Genomic DNA, 15505 nt, shown 5'->3' on the forward strand with positions numbered 1-15505 from the left:
GAGAGAGAGAGAGAGAGAGAGAGAGAGAGAGAGAGAGAGAGAGAGAGAGAATCTGCAGTGAAGAATGTTGTATAAGGATGCATATAATAGATATATACATGAGTGCAAAGAGAATGTCTGCGTATGTCTCCACCTTGAAGATCTCACACTTTGTGAACCTCGAGGGTAGTCTCCACGGTCTATTGCCTGAAAATTGAGAGCACAACTCAGCAAGAGTGTGGAAACTGGGGCCTATAAATAGCCCAAGAAAAATGCATTAATGCATTAAATAAGGTAGGTTGGCTACATTAAATGCAGCCGATTGGACAAAATCGTTTGATCTGCCACGTATCTTGTTGGATACAACTGTCTGACCTGCCACTTATCCTGCTGACATCCGCTCCTGCTATATGGATTGCCTAATGCATCTGCTGGAAAGTGCTTAGATATGCACCTGCTTGTCCAAGGAGTGCCAATCTCTTACATCCCCTCTTAGATCCTAGACACGGCAGAAGGCTAAGGGATTTGGAGTGTTGTCGAAGTAAAGCCTGAGGAAGCGCCTTCGTAAACAAGTTTGCAAGATTGCCCTTTGTCTTGCACTAGACTAGGACAATAGTCTCATTCAGAATCTTCTCTCGAATGAAATGGTACTAGATCTCCATATGCTTTGTCCGATCATGAAACATAGGGTTCCTGGCCAAGGCAATGCAACTCTCATTGTTGCACTAAAGAACAATAGGACCTCGTTGCGGGCAGCCAAGCTCCTCTAAGAGCCGGTGAAGCCACATTGTCTCACATGTAGTAGAAGACATTGCTTGATTCTCCGCCTCAGTCAAAGATAGGACAAATGTGGGTTGCTTCTTGCTACTCTGGGAAACAGCACCAACACCCAAGGTAGATCCACATCGCCAGCCCAATTTGAATCACTCCATCCTGTAAGTACCAAGTCTATAGCACGTGTACGCATTGGATAATAGATCCCAAGGTGAGGGGTTCCCCATAGGAATCGGAAAATCCTTTGAGCAGCTTGCCAATTCACCATCTTGGGTTCACTCATGAACCTGGCCAGCACACCTACATCATAACATAAGTCAACATGAGTATTGAGAAGCCAGATCAAGGAGCCAACCAACTACTTATAATGGGTAGCCTCTGCCAAAGGAGAATCGGAGTGAGTGGTAGCCTTTCAATTCGGGTTCATAGTGTGAAGAAAACTGCTAGGGTTTGCACTGAGGACACACAGAGTGTATGACCACGACAGAAGCACAAAGAGACAGACACAGACACAGACACAGAGGGTGAAACTCAAACCCTAAATGCAAAACTCAAAAACTCAAACCCTAAATGCAAAACTCAAAACTCAAACATGGAAACTCAAACATAAACAGAAGAAGGGAGAGAGAGAACACAACTCTGAAGTGAATGAATGTAAGAGTGTACAGTGTGCTCAAGGGCAGAACAATGTCAGAGTGTGACGTCCACTGGAGACGGATCCCAAGTGTGTGACCACGAGTCGGAGTGTGAAGAGAGAGGAAATTGCAAAACGCTGACACCAGGGGCTGCTAGAGATAGAGGCAACACCTGCAGAGTGACGAGATGACACCAGACGGCTCCAGGAGGATTCGAACGCAGGCTATAGGATGTCGCTTGATGTTGGAGATGCTGGTGGTGGCAACTGGAGGCCAAACGCAGCTTGGGAGATGGCGCTTGACAATGGGCGACAGCTGGAAGAAGGCGCCAAGGCATTGCGAGGTTGGAGGGAAAGGTGGCAGCAGTCACGAGGGCTGGACAGCCATGTGGAGGTGAACTGATGGCTGAAATCTGCACTAGAGAGTGTGAAACCTGCACAGACGGAATGAGGCTGAATGGGGGCAGCTTGTCTATTTATAGATGTGGAAGGGCGCCCCAAAAATTAGGGTTTTTGGGAGGTAACTGAAACTCTCTCGGACCGCTCCCCTTTTTAGGGTTTATCATTAATTAACTATGTTTTGGGGCTGTTTAAGAATGCTAATCAGCTGAAAAGCATGTTTTAGCTCAACTCATAGGAGTTGTAAGAGACTTGCATCCTTTTATCTCACATGTGGTCAAGAGTTCCTGTACATACCACTGTTGGAAAATAAAGATTCCCCTTAGAGTCTGATAAATCTCATGACCTAGGAAGAAATAAAGAAGTCCCATATCCGTCATCTCAAACTTCTCATGAAGTGTTGCCTTCGTCTACTCGACCATCTGAGTATGATCACCTGTCACAATCAAGTCGTCCAGATAAAGGACACACGACCTGCACCTAAGGTGTGAACATAAAGGTGGGGGTTGGCTTTGGAACGCTGATACCCCAATGTTTGTTGGAGGAACAAGTCAATCTTCTCATTCCAAGCATGGGGAGCCTGATTAAGGCCATAGAGAGCCTTTTGCAACCTGTACATCTTACCATCAGAAGAACCGAAGCCTAGAGATTGTTCAATATAGATCTCTTACTTCAACTCTCCATTTAAGAAGGCAGAGTTCACATCCAATTGATAGACCGGCCATCACCTATGGATAGCCAAGGCAAGAACTGTGTGAATAATAGCCATCCGAGCTGTAGGGGCAAAAGTATTGTGGAAATTAATGCTTGGGTGTTGTGCAAAACCTTTAGCAACAAGGTGGGCCTTGTGCTTGTCCATCATGCCATCATTGTGGTACTTGGTCTTGAAGACCCATTTGACTCAAATGATCTTCTTATGAGGAGGTTTCAGCACAAGGTACCAAGTGCCATTCCTCTCAATTGACTCCAACTCTTGCTCCATCACTCTCCACCAATGATCATGTTGTATAGTCTCCTTCACGGAGGTGGGTTCCCGATCCTGTATGACAAGTCATCAAAAAGTAATTAGTGTACACAAGCTTGGTGTGGTGTGCCTGGTTTCTTCGAGAATGCCGCGAGCCATCTGGCAGCTGCCACCCCTCAAGGACTCCCTTAATCCTTGCATCACAAACAGTGTCACAAGCCCAACAAGGAGGCGGCCGGATCATGCCTCGTTGCTCTCCATTTGCTGAAGCTTTTGGAAGGTCCATCAACTACTGGGGCGTAAGTGAAGAGACCAGTGGCTGAGAACTAAGCTCCTCATGCGAAGAAGACTCCTCAAGAGGCATAGGCTCTAGAGGAACAATTGCGGGCGTGTATCTATCGTCGGGATCTCCAAGAATGGGGTGCTTCTCACCCCTCTTTGAGGTTGGAACTTCCATGAATTGAACATCACGCCTCGTGTAGATATCTCACTTATTAACGGGATCATACAATCGGTAGCCTTGAGACTGCAAGCTATAGTCCACAAACACCTATCTTTTGAAAGCCACCTCAAATTTGTCATGTTGTGTTTTTGGGATGTGAACATAGGTATCACACCCAAAAACCCGGAAATAATAAACATTTGGCTTAGATCCAAACTACGCCTCATAAGGGGTCATACCAACAACAATGGAATTAGGGGATCAATTAAGAATGTGAACTGCAGTAGCCACAGCCTCAGCTTAGAGACATTGAGGTGTCTGATGATGCTCCATCATGGTATGGGCCATCTCGATCACACTGTGATTCTTCCGCTCCAATATACTATTCTCTTAAGGGGTGTTTGTATTGGCAAAAACTTGGTGAATACCACGATCTGCACAAAAACAAGCAAGCTCATTAGAAACAAATTCTCCGCCCTTATCCGATCGTAAGACCTTTAGTTTTTGGCCCGATTGGTTCTCCTCAAAGAGCAACCAATCCGTAAAGTGGGAGAAGGCCTCCGACTTCAACTTCAAGAAATAAGCCCATATCATTGTGTTGTAATCATCCACAATTAGCATGAAATACAAGCTCCCTCTAAGGGACTCTATCCTCATCAATCCACAAAGATCAGTACAAGCGAGCTCCAAGGGTGCTGAAGACTGCCTCAAAGCCTTGCTTGGAATAGCATAATGAGTTTGCTTCCTAGGAATGTAAGATACATAAGGCTGCTGGCTCACCACAATATCCAGCAAACCACGAACAAGCTGTCCCTTAGACGCCTTTCGAAGGTAATCATATTTGAGGTGGATAAACCGAGCATGCCAAAGCTTGGATTGAGTTTGAGAGATAAGAAGAAGAGAAGCCAAGGTAGAAGAAGATCACAACTTATAGACTCCATTCTCCTTATATCATGAAGAAAGGACTTGTCTCGATCCACAATCAAGAATTCGAAAAGAATCCACATCAAATTCGACCAAGAGGTCGAGGGCACAAATCTTGTGTACCAAAAGTAGATGGTATCCCAAGGTTGGCACATAAAGCACCTTGGATGTATGAACACTACCTTGCCCATCTGGAATAAGATGCATGTCACCCCCTCCTTGAATAGGGATGGAAGAACTATCACCAATGAGAATTTGGCCATGCGAAGGCTGCAAATGAGCAACACTCGTTGAAGTAGGAGTCATGTGCGGTGAGGCACCACTGTCAACAATCCACTCCCGAGTGTATGGGGCCATCGACATAGCATCAGAAGCCTTCAGGGTCAATTTCTCAACCATCTCCAAGTGGAGGAAAGGAGTTGATGAGGGAGTAGCCACTGCTCCGGAATTCTTTGAAGATTTCTCCTTCTTCTCCTTGTCGGGGTAATCCTTATTCCAGTGACTTGTCTTGCCATAGATGTGACAAGTGGACTCCTTTTCTTTGTCCTTCTTTGATGTGTCCTCCTTTTTCTTTTGGTCCTTCCTCTTCTTTTGAGAGGACTGACCAACCAATGCCTTAGATTTAGAAGAATTGGCCCCTTTTAATTGCTCCTCTTGGTCCAAGACCATAGGAACTAACTCTTCCCACCGAAGAGTCTTAGACCTCCTTGAAGCAATCAAGGTGGAATAAAAGCCATTGAAATGGGGCGGTAACTGTGAAAGAAGAGTTATCGCCATGTCTTTAGAAGTGATCACATTCCCTACATTTTGTACCTATATCTAAAGCTTCTGCAGCTTGTTAATATGCTCGCACATAGAAGATGACACTCATGGTCCTCATCTGCACTTCCAAAGAAACTCATTTCATCACAGTCATACGATTATACATCTGATCAAGCTTCAGCCATATCTCCTAGGCCATTGTCAAATGCTCGATATGAGAGATAACAACTGTAGTACATGAGAGAAATAAAAACGAGTGAATGCGAGTTTTGAGTTTGTCCAATGTGTTTGAGCCTTTGCCAACTCTATCTTATCACTTGAAGAGAGTCTGGACTTGTTTCACGAAGAAGGACGATGAATAGCTTCCGTAACAAGCTTCACTAAATCATACGACTCCAGAATGGCAAGCATCATAACCCGCTAGATACGATAGTTCTTGCCATTGAGCTTTTGATCTGATGGAAGAGTCGGTAATACGGGTACCTTCTGGTCCATGATCGCTTGAAACTCTGTCTTGGCCTCAGAAGACATCTTCACCTACAATGCTTGCACCAAACACAAAAAGCAGCCTCCTCTAACTGTGAGAATGCAGCCTGTTAGGGCTCTTTGCCGCTCGTCTCACTCCTTTACCTGCCGGAGGCAATGAAAATGTAAAATCTGCACTTGAAGGCCCAAAACCCAAGCTTCTTCCTTCTCTAACAGCAAAAATCAGCAGAAGCAGCTTCAACGAATCTACTCCTTTCTTGCACGCCCACGCTCATCTCAGCCTTGTTTTGATACATAGCCCTCCTGCTTGCCCTTCAATGCTGAAAACATAGCCTTATGTCGTGCTGAAATCTCCTCTTCAGGTAGGTCCCCTTGGTCACTCCTTCAGTGCTCTGATACCATGTCACAATGAAGGAGTGCGAAAGTGAATGACCAAGACAGTGTGAACATAGAGAGAGAGAGAGAGAGAGAGAGAGAGAGAGTGTGAGTGTGTGAGAGTGAGATGCAGAAAATCTGTAGTGAAGAATGCTGTATAAGGATGTAGATATATGCACGGGTGCAGAGAGAATGACTGTGTATGTCTCCACCTTGAAGATCTTACACTTTGTGAACCTCAAGGGCAGTCTCCATGATCTGCCACTTGAAAACTGAAAGCACAACTCAGCAATAGTGTGGAAACTAGCGCCTATAAATAGCCCAAGAAAAATACATTAAATAAGGCATGTTGGCTGCATTAAATGCAGTCGACTGGACAAAACCGTTTGACCTGCCACGTGTCTTGTTGATGCCAGCTCTTGCCACGTGGATTGCCTAATGCATTTGCTGGAAACTACTCAGATTTGCACCTGCATGTTTAGGGAATGCCAATCTCTAACAGGTTTTGGCTCATACAACTCAAAAGGGTTATAGGAACTTGACGTAAGGCTTGGTTGAGATGAAGGAGACGGATCACTAGACATGTTGAATGTCGTGGTCTCTCCAAGATCAAGGAGATGTCCAATCTCACCAATTGGTCCAAATGGAGTAGCAGCACTCATTGGAGGAGTGTAAACTGAACTGTACGTGATGCGCAAGTACTCCTTAAACTCCTCATTTGTAAGGTGACCAAAACAAGAAGAAAAAGATGGTAATGGTGAAGGTGTGTCTATCTCCTCCTCGAGACCATAATACCTTTTTAGAGCCTCCAATGATGGAGAAGCTTGATTGGGCGTCATAGGATCCAAAGAAGAAGGTGCTTGAGACATTATGAGTCAGAATCGAGGTGCCTGTGAGTCTCGCACAAAGACTAGCCTCCACAATTAATGCAGGATACTCTTTAGAAGAGTACCGACTCTAATATCATGTGAAGATATGCTAGGGTTTGCATTGAGGAAACATAGCATGTACAACCACGATTGAAACACAAAGACTCGGATAGAGACAAGAAATACTCAAATCCTAAACGCAAAACACAAAACACAAAACACAAAAACTCAAACTCAAATACAGAGAGAAGAATTTCTAAAGTGAATGAATGCTGTACATGAATGTAAGTGTGTATAGAATGCCCAAGAGCAAAGCAATGCAGTGTCTGAGAGTGACATCCACTGGAGATGGATCCCAAGTACAATAACCACTAGTCAAAGACCAGAGAGTGTGGAGATAGGTGATAACAAGAGAGGTGTTTGTTGATGTAGATGGCTTGCTAGACAACAAAAACACAAGTATTGCAACAATCGCCCAGTGCAAGAGATGGCAGCAGCTTGTCGCCTGGCACCAGATGCTGAAAACGTAGGCTGATTAGGTACTACGATGATGCCGCAGATGGAGACCTCCAAACAGTAGGGTGATGGCTGAAAATAGACCACTTAGGGCTGGATAGTGATGGTTGCAGTTGGTGATGGCTGGACAGCAGATGGTAGGTGGCTAATGGTTGAAATTTGCACAGTAGAGTGAGAAACCTGCACAAAAGGATGAGGCTGAATGGTGGACAGCTTGTCTATTTATAGATGTTGAAGGGTGCCCCAAAAAATTAGGTTTTTGGGGGACCACTAAAACTCTCTCGAACTGTGCACCAAATTTGTGTTTCTCATTAATTAAGCGTGTTTTGGGGCTATCTAAAATTGCTAATCAGCTGTAAAGCATGTTTTAGCTCAACACTATTGTGGTCCCATGAGCTCTAAGTGGTTTTAGTGACACATGTTGGAGAGTAGGAATTAATGTAGCACCCTGCAAGGATCCATTTTGCAGACATCATGCGACAGAAGCCACAAGCTCACACAACAAGCATAATGAAATGGACATCGTGCCATGTCCTAGCCATAGAGCCAATATGGGCTCACCCTCGAGCTTGGGAGCCAGCAGCAAATAGGACAAGCCTATAGTACAAGAGTTGGCATCTTGTACGACCAACCCGTGCCAATACGGATGTGCGAGTAGAGCTGTCTAGTGTCTCAAGTGCAAGCACCATAATGTGCACAAATGAGCTTTGGGTTCCTTCTATAGAGCCTAGCAGCAGCTGAAACCCAGAAGTTCCCTAAACGCATTCACACTCCAAAATCCTTTAGCTAACCTTAAACTGGCTTGCACACTACAAGACACTCACTCACCATTTGGTTAGTAGATAGTGGTTAATGCTGTGAGTGCCTGTCCATGATGTCCAAGGATGTAACATTTAGCCTTCAATAAAATTTCTTGAAGTTGTGAGCCGATTGATTACGAAGATCTACACCATGCCTATGCACTTGCATAGTTGTGCACTGCAAAGTCTGTTTTTTAGACCTTGTGCACCCTGCTATGGAGACGTCACGTTGTGCTTCCACAATAAACCGGCAGTTTCATTTGTGTAGTAATACCGCAAAACACAAAAACGAGTTGATAAACTCTAGATAATAGTCTAGCCATCACCTATATCATATGGTGCATCTGACCACTTTTGGTTGCTTTTGCTTTAGTGCTTTCACACACATCCCTTTGCTGCACTGCTCACTAGCCTGTCCATGGCATAGATGGATACTGGGTACCCCTTCACCCTATTGCACATTGAGTCTTTATGAGCCATGCATTGTTAATGATATATCAAATCTTTTCTGGACTTTATTGATATGATAGTTTAGCTCCCAAACTTTTCCACCATACACATTTTTGTGCATCTGTCATCATAAGCTTTATTGCCTTCAAAATATGTCTTCCTTGTGAACGAGGAGACTAGTCAAGTGCCAGAAAAATGATAAGAAAATATTTCTGGGAGGATTTTCAGGTTGACATCTCTTAAAATGATATGCATGTAATTATTTTTGAGTCATGCAGCATGCGGAGAATATTCTTGTAAAATCCAAGCACCGGGCTCACTCCCATGCATTTTATATTTAATCTACGGATAAAAACCTAAGCTTTATGTATGCATATAAAAGTCCTGCGTAAATATTTTGATCTGTGGACAAGACAGTGATGTCCAGTGAAGTCCGTAAGTCTAGTAGAAGCAACTTAAATACCACATAAACAATGAAGGCCTATGTGGGAAAATGGTGAGCCTAGATACAATTGTTCAAGTTGAGATTTAAAAAATTATATAGAAAGATGAGTTTGGAGTGCTGCAGATTACTTCCCTCGTCAGTCCTGCTTTGTAGAATTAGCATGATGTATGACCATTCATTACATAGCCTTTTGCACTTGAAACTCTACTCATGCTTCTCATTACAGGAAGTGTTTAGTGTATTTGAGTACCTGGTTTTCTGCTAGCTTACAGTCTGGAGTTTGTTTCTGATTGATGTGTTTGTCACCTGCTTTTGCAGAATGACAAGGTCATCTTATGATGTATTGTTTAGCAAGATTGCAAGAGAGCATCTTTTTTCAGATTATTATGGTGAGGCAGAACTAATGATGCGTATAATGTTGAAGCCCCCTGAAGATCCTAATGTGGATGTTGTTGTAACTGTATCCTTCTATGTAATATCTGAGATTTTTCTGAACTGGTCAAATCTGACAAGCTGTTAATCTTCTTTGACACTATAAGATGTTGAAACCATTTGAAGAATCTGAAGCAGCACCAGCTGCAGCAGCTGCATTCCACTGGCAGAGGTTTCTTTTGATGTGGAGCTAATACTTCTGTTTTTGTACTATATTTTTCATACTTCTGAGTTACTTCTAGAACTTTTCATGTCGTGGTTGAAGTACTACTTGATGTTTCATGGTATGCAGGGATGCCTTGAACCCCAATACATTTGTGGAATTTAACATGAATACCTCCACTAAGTACTGCCTGCTTTCTACAGTTACTCTTTTATACTGCGTCCAGTTGAGCATACTTTGAGAGGGATTTCAAATTTTGGATTTGTTTTCTTGACAATATTGTAGAGTGTTCACAGCGCAAGTTTGTGCATTCAATCCTGAGCTTGGTGTTGGAGCTTTCTGTGCGTTTCCTGTGATCACAAAGAACAGGTTGGTTAGGTGAATGGTAAGCTTGCCTCTATCTCTTAATAGCTTGAAGGCAAGAAATATACTAATTCTGGGTTGAGACAGGTTGCTGCTTAAGAATAAACACATTGTAGGGCTTCGCTATGGTTCACACCATCTTTCTTTTGGCTCAGCTGTAGATCTTGTCTGCAGAGGTGGTGCTTATGATTTAAAGGTTTAGTTTTCTAATTATTGCCAGAGTCACCAAACACAAATTTTCTGATAAAAGTTTGTTGAAAAACATCTATCATACATGCCTGCAGATCCTGAAAGTTTTTGGCTGGTGGGCAGATGTGGGAAGATAACTGCTGGCTGGCAATACAAGCCATCTGGTGAGAGAACTTCCTCTTGACTATGGTATATAAAAAACCTATTACATTTGGAATTTCCTCACTCTGTTGTTAAGATAACAATGGTTTCTCCTCCATCATAATCGAATGTGTTGATATTCTGGCAATCATTTGTACTCTATGGTTAAGATAGCAATGGTTTCTTTCCCCTGTGTCATTATCAAATGCTTTTATATTCTGACAATCATGTGTCCTCTTCTATAGTAACTTGTTTTAATGGAGAGCTCTTGTTACATGCCAGGTTTGGTTTTGAGATTTGCCAAACATAGTAAGGGGTTTAATGAGTTCTGCTAGAGTCTAGTAAGAAACAACATAATACTCAAATGTGTGGGCCTGTTGTCAACACATGAATGAGTGTGGGTTTGACTAGTTGTGTACAAGTCTAATTCCTCACTTGTGGAAAAATACATCCGTTCTATCAGTGGTGGAGGCCACATGTTGTGCCAGGCAGGTGCATTTGTTTGACTATAAAATATGCTCGAGAGGGCTTCTTTCAGCCAATGGAATAACTAAGACTTGATTCAGGTGTATGCTTTTTGGTCTCGAGGATTTTTCTTGATATTTGGGGTCCCTTTGTTTAGTGGCGATGTTGAAAAACCCTTTGCTAATCAAGTTCAAATGAGAAGTATATGGACAGCTATGGATGTCACCTCTATCTCTCCATGCAACACTTACCTATGTGTCATTTTCTATTAGCAAAAGATTGTGCATTAAATGTGCTATTTGTTGTCATGATCATGATAGTTCATGGCCCATTCTAATCTAGGCAATGGCCAATTGTAATCTAGGCAATGTGGACACCAACATAAGTTTCCTTGCCAAAGTTGTAACCCCACTAGACCAGAGTTTGAATCTGACCATTGATGCTAATGGAATTGTCATAGTCCCTAAATGGTGTGGCAATTGAGAAGGCATGGTGTGAGCCAAAGTTGTAGCTATAACAACTAGCTCACAAGTGCACAATTGTCACGTTGCCCTCCTTGCAGCTAGGTCCATCTTAGCAACCTCGTCCTCAACACCCTCTTCTTCCTCCTCATCACAATCTGCCACCCTTTGAGGATTCCCAACCATCATCCCTTTCCTTTCATTTTCACCTTTGCTTTCTAACTTTTTCACCACACTCACTTCCTCCTCAATGGCCCCCCCCTAGTGCCCACTCTTCCCTCCCCTCTTCCTTTGTAATTAGAAAAAAGCTATTCCCTTCAAGTAAGGGCAATCCTAGGCCCTCTTGATGTGGCACTGGAGTAAAAAACAACAGGAATTTACTTCTAGAGGAGCTTGTGTGGTAGGGTCCGTGGTCATACTTGAGCTTGGTGGATTGCTCGAGGTCCTTGCCTCCATTGGAAGTGGGCCTCTTTGTCATCCACAAGTCTAAGGATAGAAGACCCGGTTGGTTCTACCTCTAGATGGCCTAACTACTCAATTTCCCATTTGTCCAACTGGTTGTGTGAGCGGTCTGCAAACAATATGCAAGTGGCCACTTTGGAGTCTGGGACAATTTGATGTCATGGAAACGTGCCTTCAAAATTATGAAATAAAGAGAACCAACAAGGAGCAAGTCAACTCATTGTTGAATATTCCAACTAGCTCATAAGTGCATAGTTGTCATGTTGCCCTCCTTGCAGCTAGGTCCATCTAAGCAACCTCATACTCAACACCCTCTTCTCCTCCTCATCATGATTTGCCACCCTTTAAGGGTTCCCAACCATCATCTCTTTCCTTTGATTTGCACCTTTGCTTTTTAACTTTGTTACCGCACTCACTTCCTCCTTAGTTGCCCCCGTAGTGCCCCTCTTCCCTTCCCTCTTCCTTTGTAGTGAGGGAAAAACTACTACCTTCAAGTACCAAACCTAGGCCCTCTCGATGGGGCACTGAGAGCAAAAAATAACAGGAATTTTCAACAATAGTCTTGTGAGGTCCAAGTATTGCTCCCTAGCATCCCAAGCTACTTTTAGAGGAGCTTGTGTGATAGGGTCCTACTTGAACTTAGAGGATTTCTTGAGGTCCTTGCTTCCATTAGAAGTGGGCCTCTTTGTCATCCGCAAGTCCAAGGATAGAAGAACTGGTTGGTTCTACCTCTAGATGGGCTAACTACTTAATTTCCCTTGTGTCCAACTGGTTGGTGAGTGGTCTGCAAACAATATGCAAGTGGCCACTTGGGACAATTTGACGTCATGGAAACATGCCTTCCAAAGTACGAAATAAAGAGAACTAACTAGGAGCAAGTCAAATCATTGTTGAATATTCTCTTCATGATTTGAAGGCATAGTAGCTCTAGGATTAATCGCTAGAAAAGTTAATGCCTGTAGAAAGCCACACTCGGGGAACCACTGCATTATATGGATATGAGTGAGGCTTTGATGGCCCATTACCACCATCCTCTCGTAGTTCCTCTCTAGCCTCCGAACACACGAGTATCAACACTTGTCACATAAATTAAAGTGCTAATTAATTAAAGTGATATTTATGGGGAAACCTTTTAAGTTGTGACTGTGCTTGTAGTATAGAATATACATGTACATGGTTTAGGGGAGCATGACTAAGAGCACATGGACATGATATTGTTAAGAGTGATTCCCTGGACGCCATGTCAGCTGGCTGCCACGTGGCAGCAGTCGGACTGCATCAGTTGGCTGCATTTAATGCAGCCGACATGATCAATTATTGGCATTATTTCCAGCCTATAAATTGGCTGAGTTTCCAGCAGTCTTGGCATATTTGTCTGTGACAGATTTCAGCTTGTTGACTGTGGAGATTGCTCTTGGGGCTGACGGAGATCCAGATCCTCCAGGTGGAGACATATGCAGATATTCTCTTTGCATCCGTGTATAATTCTGCACCCTTATACAGCATTCTTCACTGCAGGTTTTTTGTGTTTCACTGTCTCTTTCTCTCTCTCTCTTCTCTCTTTGTTCACTCTTTGTCACGGTCATTCGCTTCCACATTGCTTCACTCTTCCATGGTATCAGAGCATTTAAGGACTGCTGACCTAGGTTGGACCTATCGGAAGAGGAGTTTTCAGCGCAACACAAGGCTGCATTTTCAGCGTTCAAGTGCGAGCAAGTAGGCTGCGCATCAGAACAAGGCTGAGGCAAGCGTGGGCGTGTGAGAAAAGAGAAGAATTGTTGAAGCTGTTGCTGTTTTTTGCTGTTAGAGAAGGAAGAAGGCTGCGTTTTTGGCCTTCAAGTGCAGATTTTCCCCTTTCATCGCCTCTAGTGGGGGTGAAGAAGGAACAAGACGAGCGAACCTCAGCCCTAGCAGGTTGTATTTTCATAGTTAGAGGGGGATTGCTCTTTGTGTTTTGTGTAGGCAGTGAAGATATCTTCTGAGGCCGAGACAGAGTTTCAAGTGATCATGGACCGGAAGGTCCTACCGGCTCTTCTTTCAGATTAAAAGCTCGATGGTGAGAACTACTGCATCTGGCGGGTCATGATGCTTGCCATATTGGAGTCCTATGATTTGGTGGAGCTTGTATCGGAGACTCAATCGTCCTTCTTTGCGAGACAAGTCCAGACTCTCTTTCAAGTGAGAAGGCGGAGTTGGCAAAGGCTCAAGTACATCGGGATTAACTCAATGCTCGCATTTGCTCGTTTTTATTCCTCTCATGTACTACAACTGTTCTCTCTCAGATAGAGCATTTAACGGTGGCTAGGAAGATATGGTTGGAGTTGGATCAGCTGTATAATCGGATGACCATCGTGAAGCGGGTTTCTTTGGAAGTGCAAATGGGGGCTACGAGTGTCAACAAGTCATCATCCATGCAGGAGCATATCAACAAGCTTAGGCAGCTTGAGATGCAGGTTCAAAATGCAGGGAAGGTGATTACTTCTGAAGACATGGTGATAACTCTCCTTTCACAGTTACCGTCACGCTTCAGTGGTTTTTATTCCGCCTTGATTGCTTCCAGGGCGGTCTGAGAATCTTTGGTGTGGGAAGAGTTGGTTCCTATGGTCTTGGACCAAGAGGAGCAATTGAAAGGCACAAATACTTTGAAATTTGAAGCTTTGGTTGATCAATTCTCTCAGAAGAAGGGGAAGGACCAAAAGAAGAAGAGGGAGGACAAAGACAAGGATTCTACTTGTCACATTTGTGGCAAAACAAGTCACTGGAAGAAGGATTGCCTCGACAAGGGGAAGGAGAAGAATGAGAAATCTTGAAAGGATTCCGAAGCGGTGGCTGCTTTCTCATCAGTTGCTTTTCTCCATTTGGAGGTAGTTGAGGATTCAACTATGCCGGCTTTTGATGTTGCGTTGATGGCCCCATTTACTCAGGAGTGGGTTTTTAACAGTCGTGTCTCTAGACACATGACTCCTTCTTCAGCAGGTGTTACTCATTTACGGCCTTCTCACTGTTAGATTCTTATTGGAGATAGTTCGTCTATTGCTATTCGCTTATTCCAGATGGGCATGGTGATGCCCATGCATTTGAGGTACTTTATGTGCTAGCTTTGGGGTATCATCTTCTCTCGGTGCACAAGATTTGTGCCCTCGGCCTCTTGGTCAAATTTGATGTGAATTCTTTTCGGATTCTTGATGGAGGATCGAGAGTGGTTCTTTCTTCAGGTTATGAGGAGAATGGAGTCTACAAGTTGCGGTCTTCTTCTGCCTTTACTTCTCTTCTTCTTACCTCTCAATCTCAATCCAAGCTTTGGCATGCTCGGTTTGGTCACCTTAATTATGAATACCTTCGGAAGGCGTCTAAGGACTAGTTTGTTCGAGGTTTGCCGGATATTGTGGTGAGTCAGCAGCCTTGTGTATCCTGTATCCGTGGGAAGTAGACTCTGATCTTTTTGGACTGATGAGGATGGAATTGCTTCGAGGGAGTTTGTATTTCATGCTCATTGTAGATGATTACAGCAGGATGACATGGGCCTATTTCTTGAAGCTGAAGTTGGAGGCTTTCTCCAACTTCAAGGATTGGTTGCTCTTTGAGGAGAACTGATCGGGGTGGAAGTTGAAGACCTTACGATTGAATAAGGGCGGAGAATTTGTTTCTAATGAGTTTGCTCGATTTTGTGCAAATCGTAGCATATACCAGGAGTTTGCCAATTCAAACATCCCTCAGGAGAATAGCATTTTGGAGCGGAAGAATCGTAGTGTGATTGAGATAGCTTGTACCATGATGGAGCATCGTTAGACATCTCAATGTCTATGGGCTGAGGCTGTGGCTACTTCAGTTCACATCCTTAATAGTTCCCCTACTTTTGTTGTTGTTGGTATGACTCCTTTTGAGGCGTACTTTGGATCAAAGCCTGATTTTTTTAAATTCAAGGTTTTTGGGTGTGATGCTTATGTTCACATCTCGAAGACATAGCGTGACAAATTTGAAGCGTCTTCTAGAAGACACGTGTTTGTGGG

At 43.6% G+C, this 15505-nt stretch overlaps 1 protein-coding gene across 1 annotated transcript in view; it reads left to right on the top strand.

The window, feature by feature from the left end:
- LOC148038561 (beta-galactosidase) overlaps positions 1-15505 on the top strand; it is a 106916-nt gene that overhangs the window by 43686 nt on the left and 47725 nt on the right. Inside the window, exons 2-7 of the mRNA XM_087673518.1 lie at positions 9138-9279; positions 9359-9423; positions 9544-9597; positions 9700-9783; positions 9865-9953; positions 10062-10130. Coding sequence (XP_087529644.1) covers positions 9138-9279; positions 9359-9423; positions 9544-9597; positions 9700-9783; positions 9865-9953; positions 10062-10130 — 503 coding nt within the window. The remainder of the gene's footprint in view (positions 1-9137; positions 9280-9358; positions 9424-9543; positions 9598-9699; positions 9784-9864; positions 9954-10061; positions 10131-15505) is intronic.

Source organism: Lygodium microphyllum, chromosome 3 (genome assembly GCF_053477565.2).
Source record: "Lygodium microphyllum isolate KBCC chromosome 3, Lygodium_microphyllum_v1.1.10, whole genome shotgun sequence".
In the NCBI taxonomy this organism is placed as follows: domain Eukaryota; kingdom Viridiplantae; phylum Streptophyta; class Polypodiopsida; order Schizaeales; family Lygodiaceae; genus Lygodium; species Lygodium microphyllum.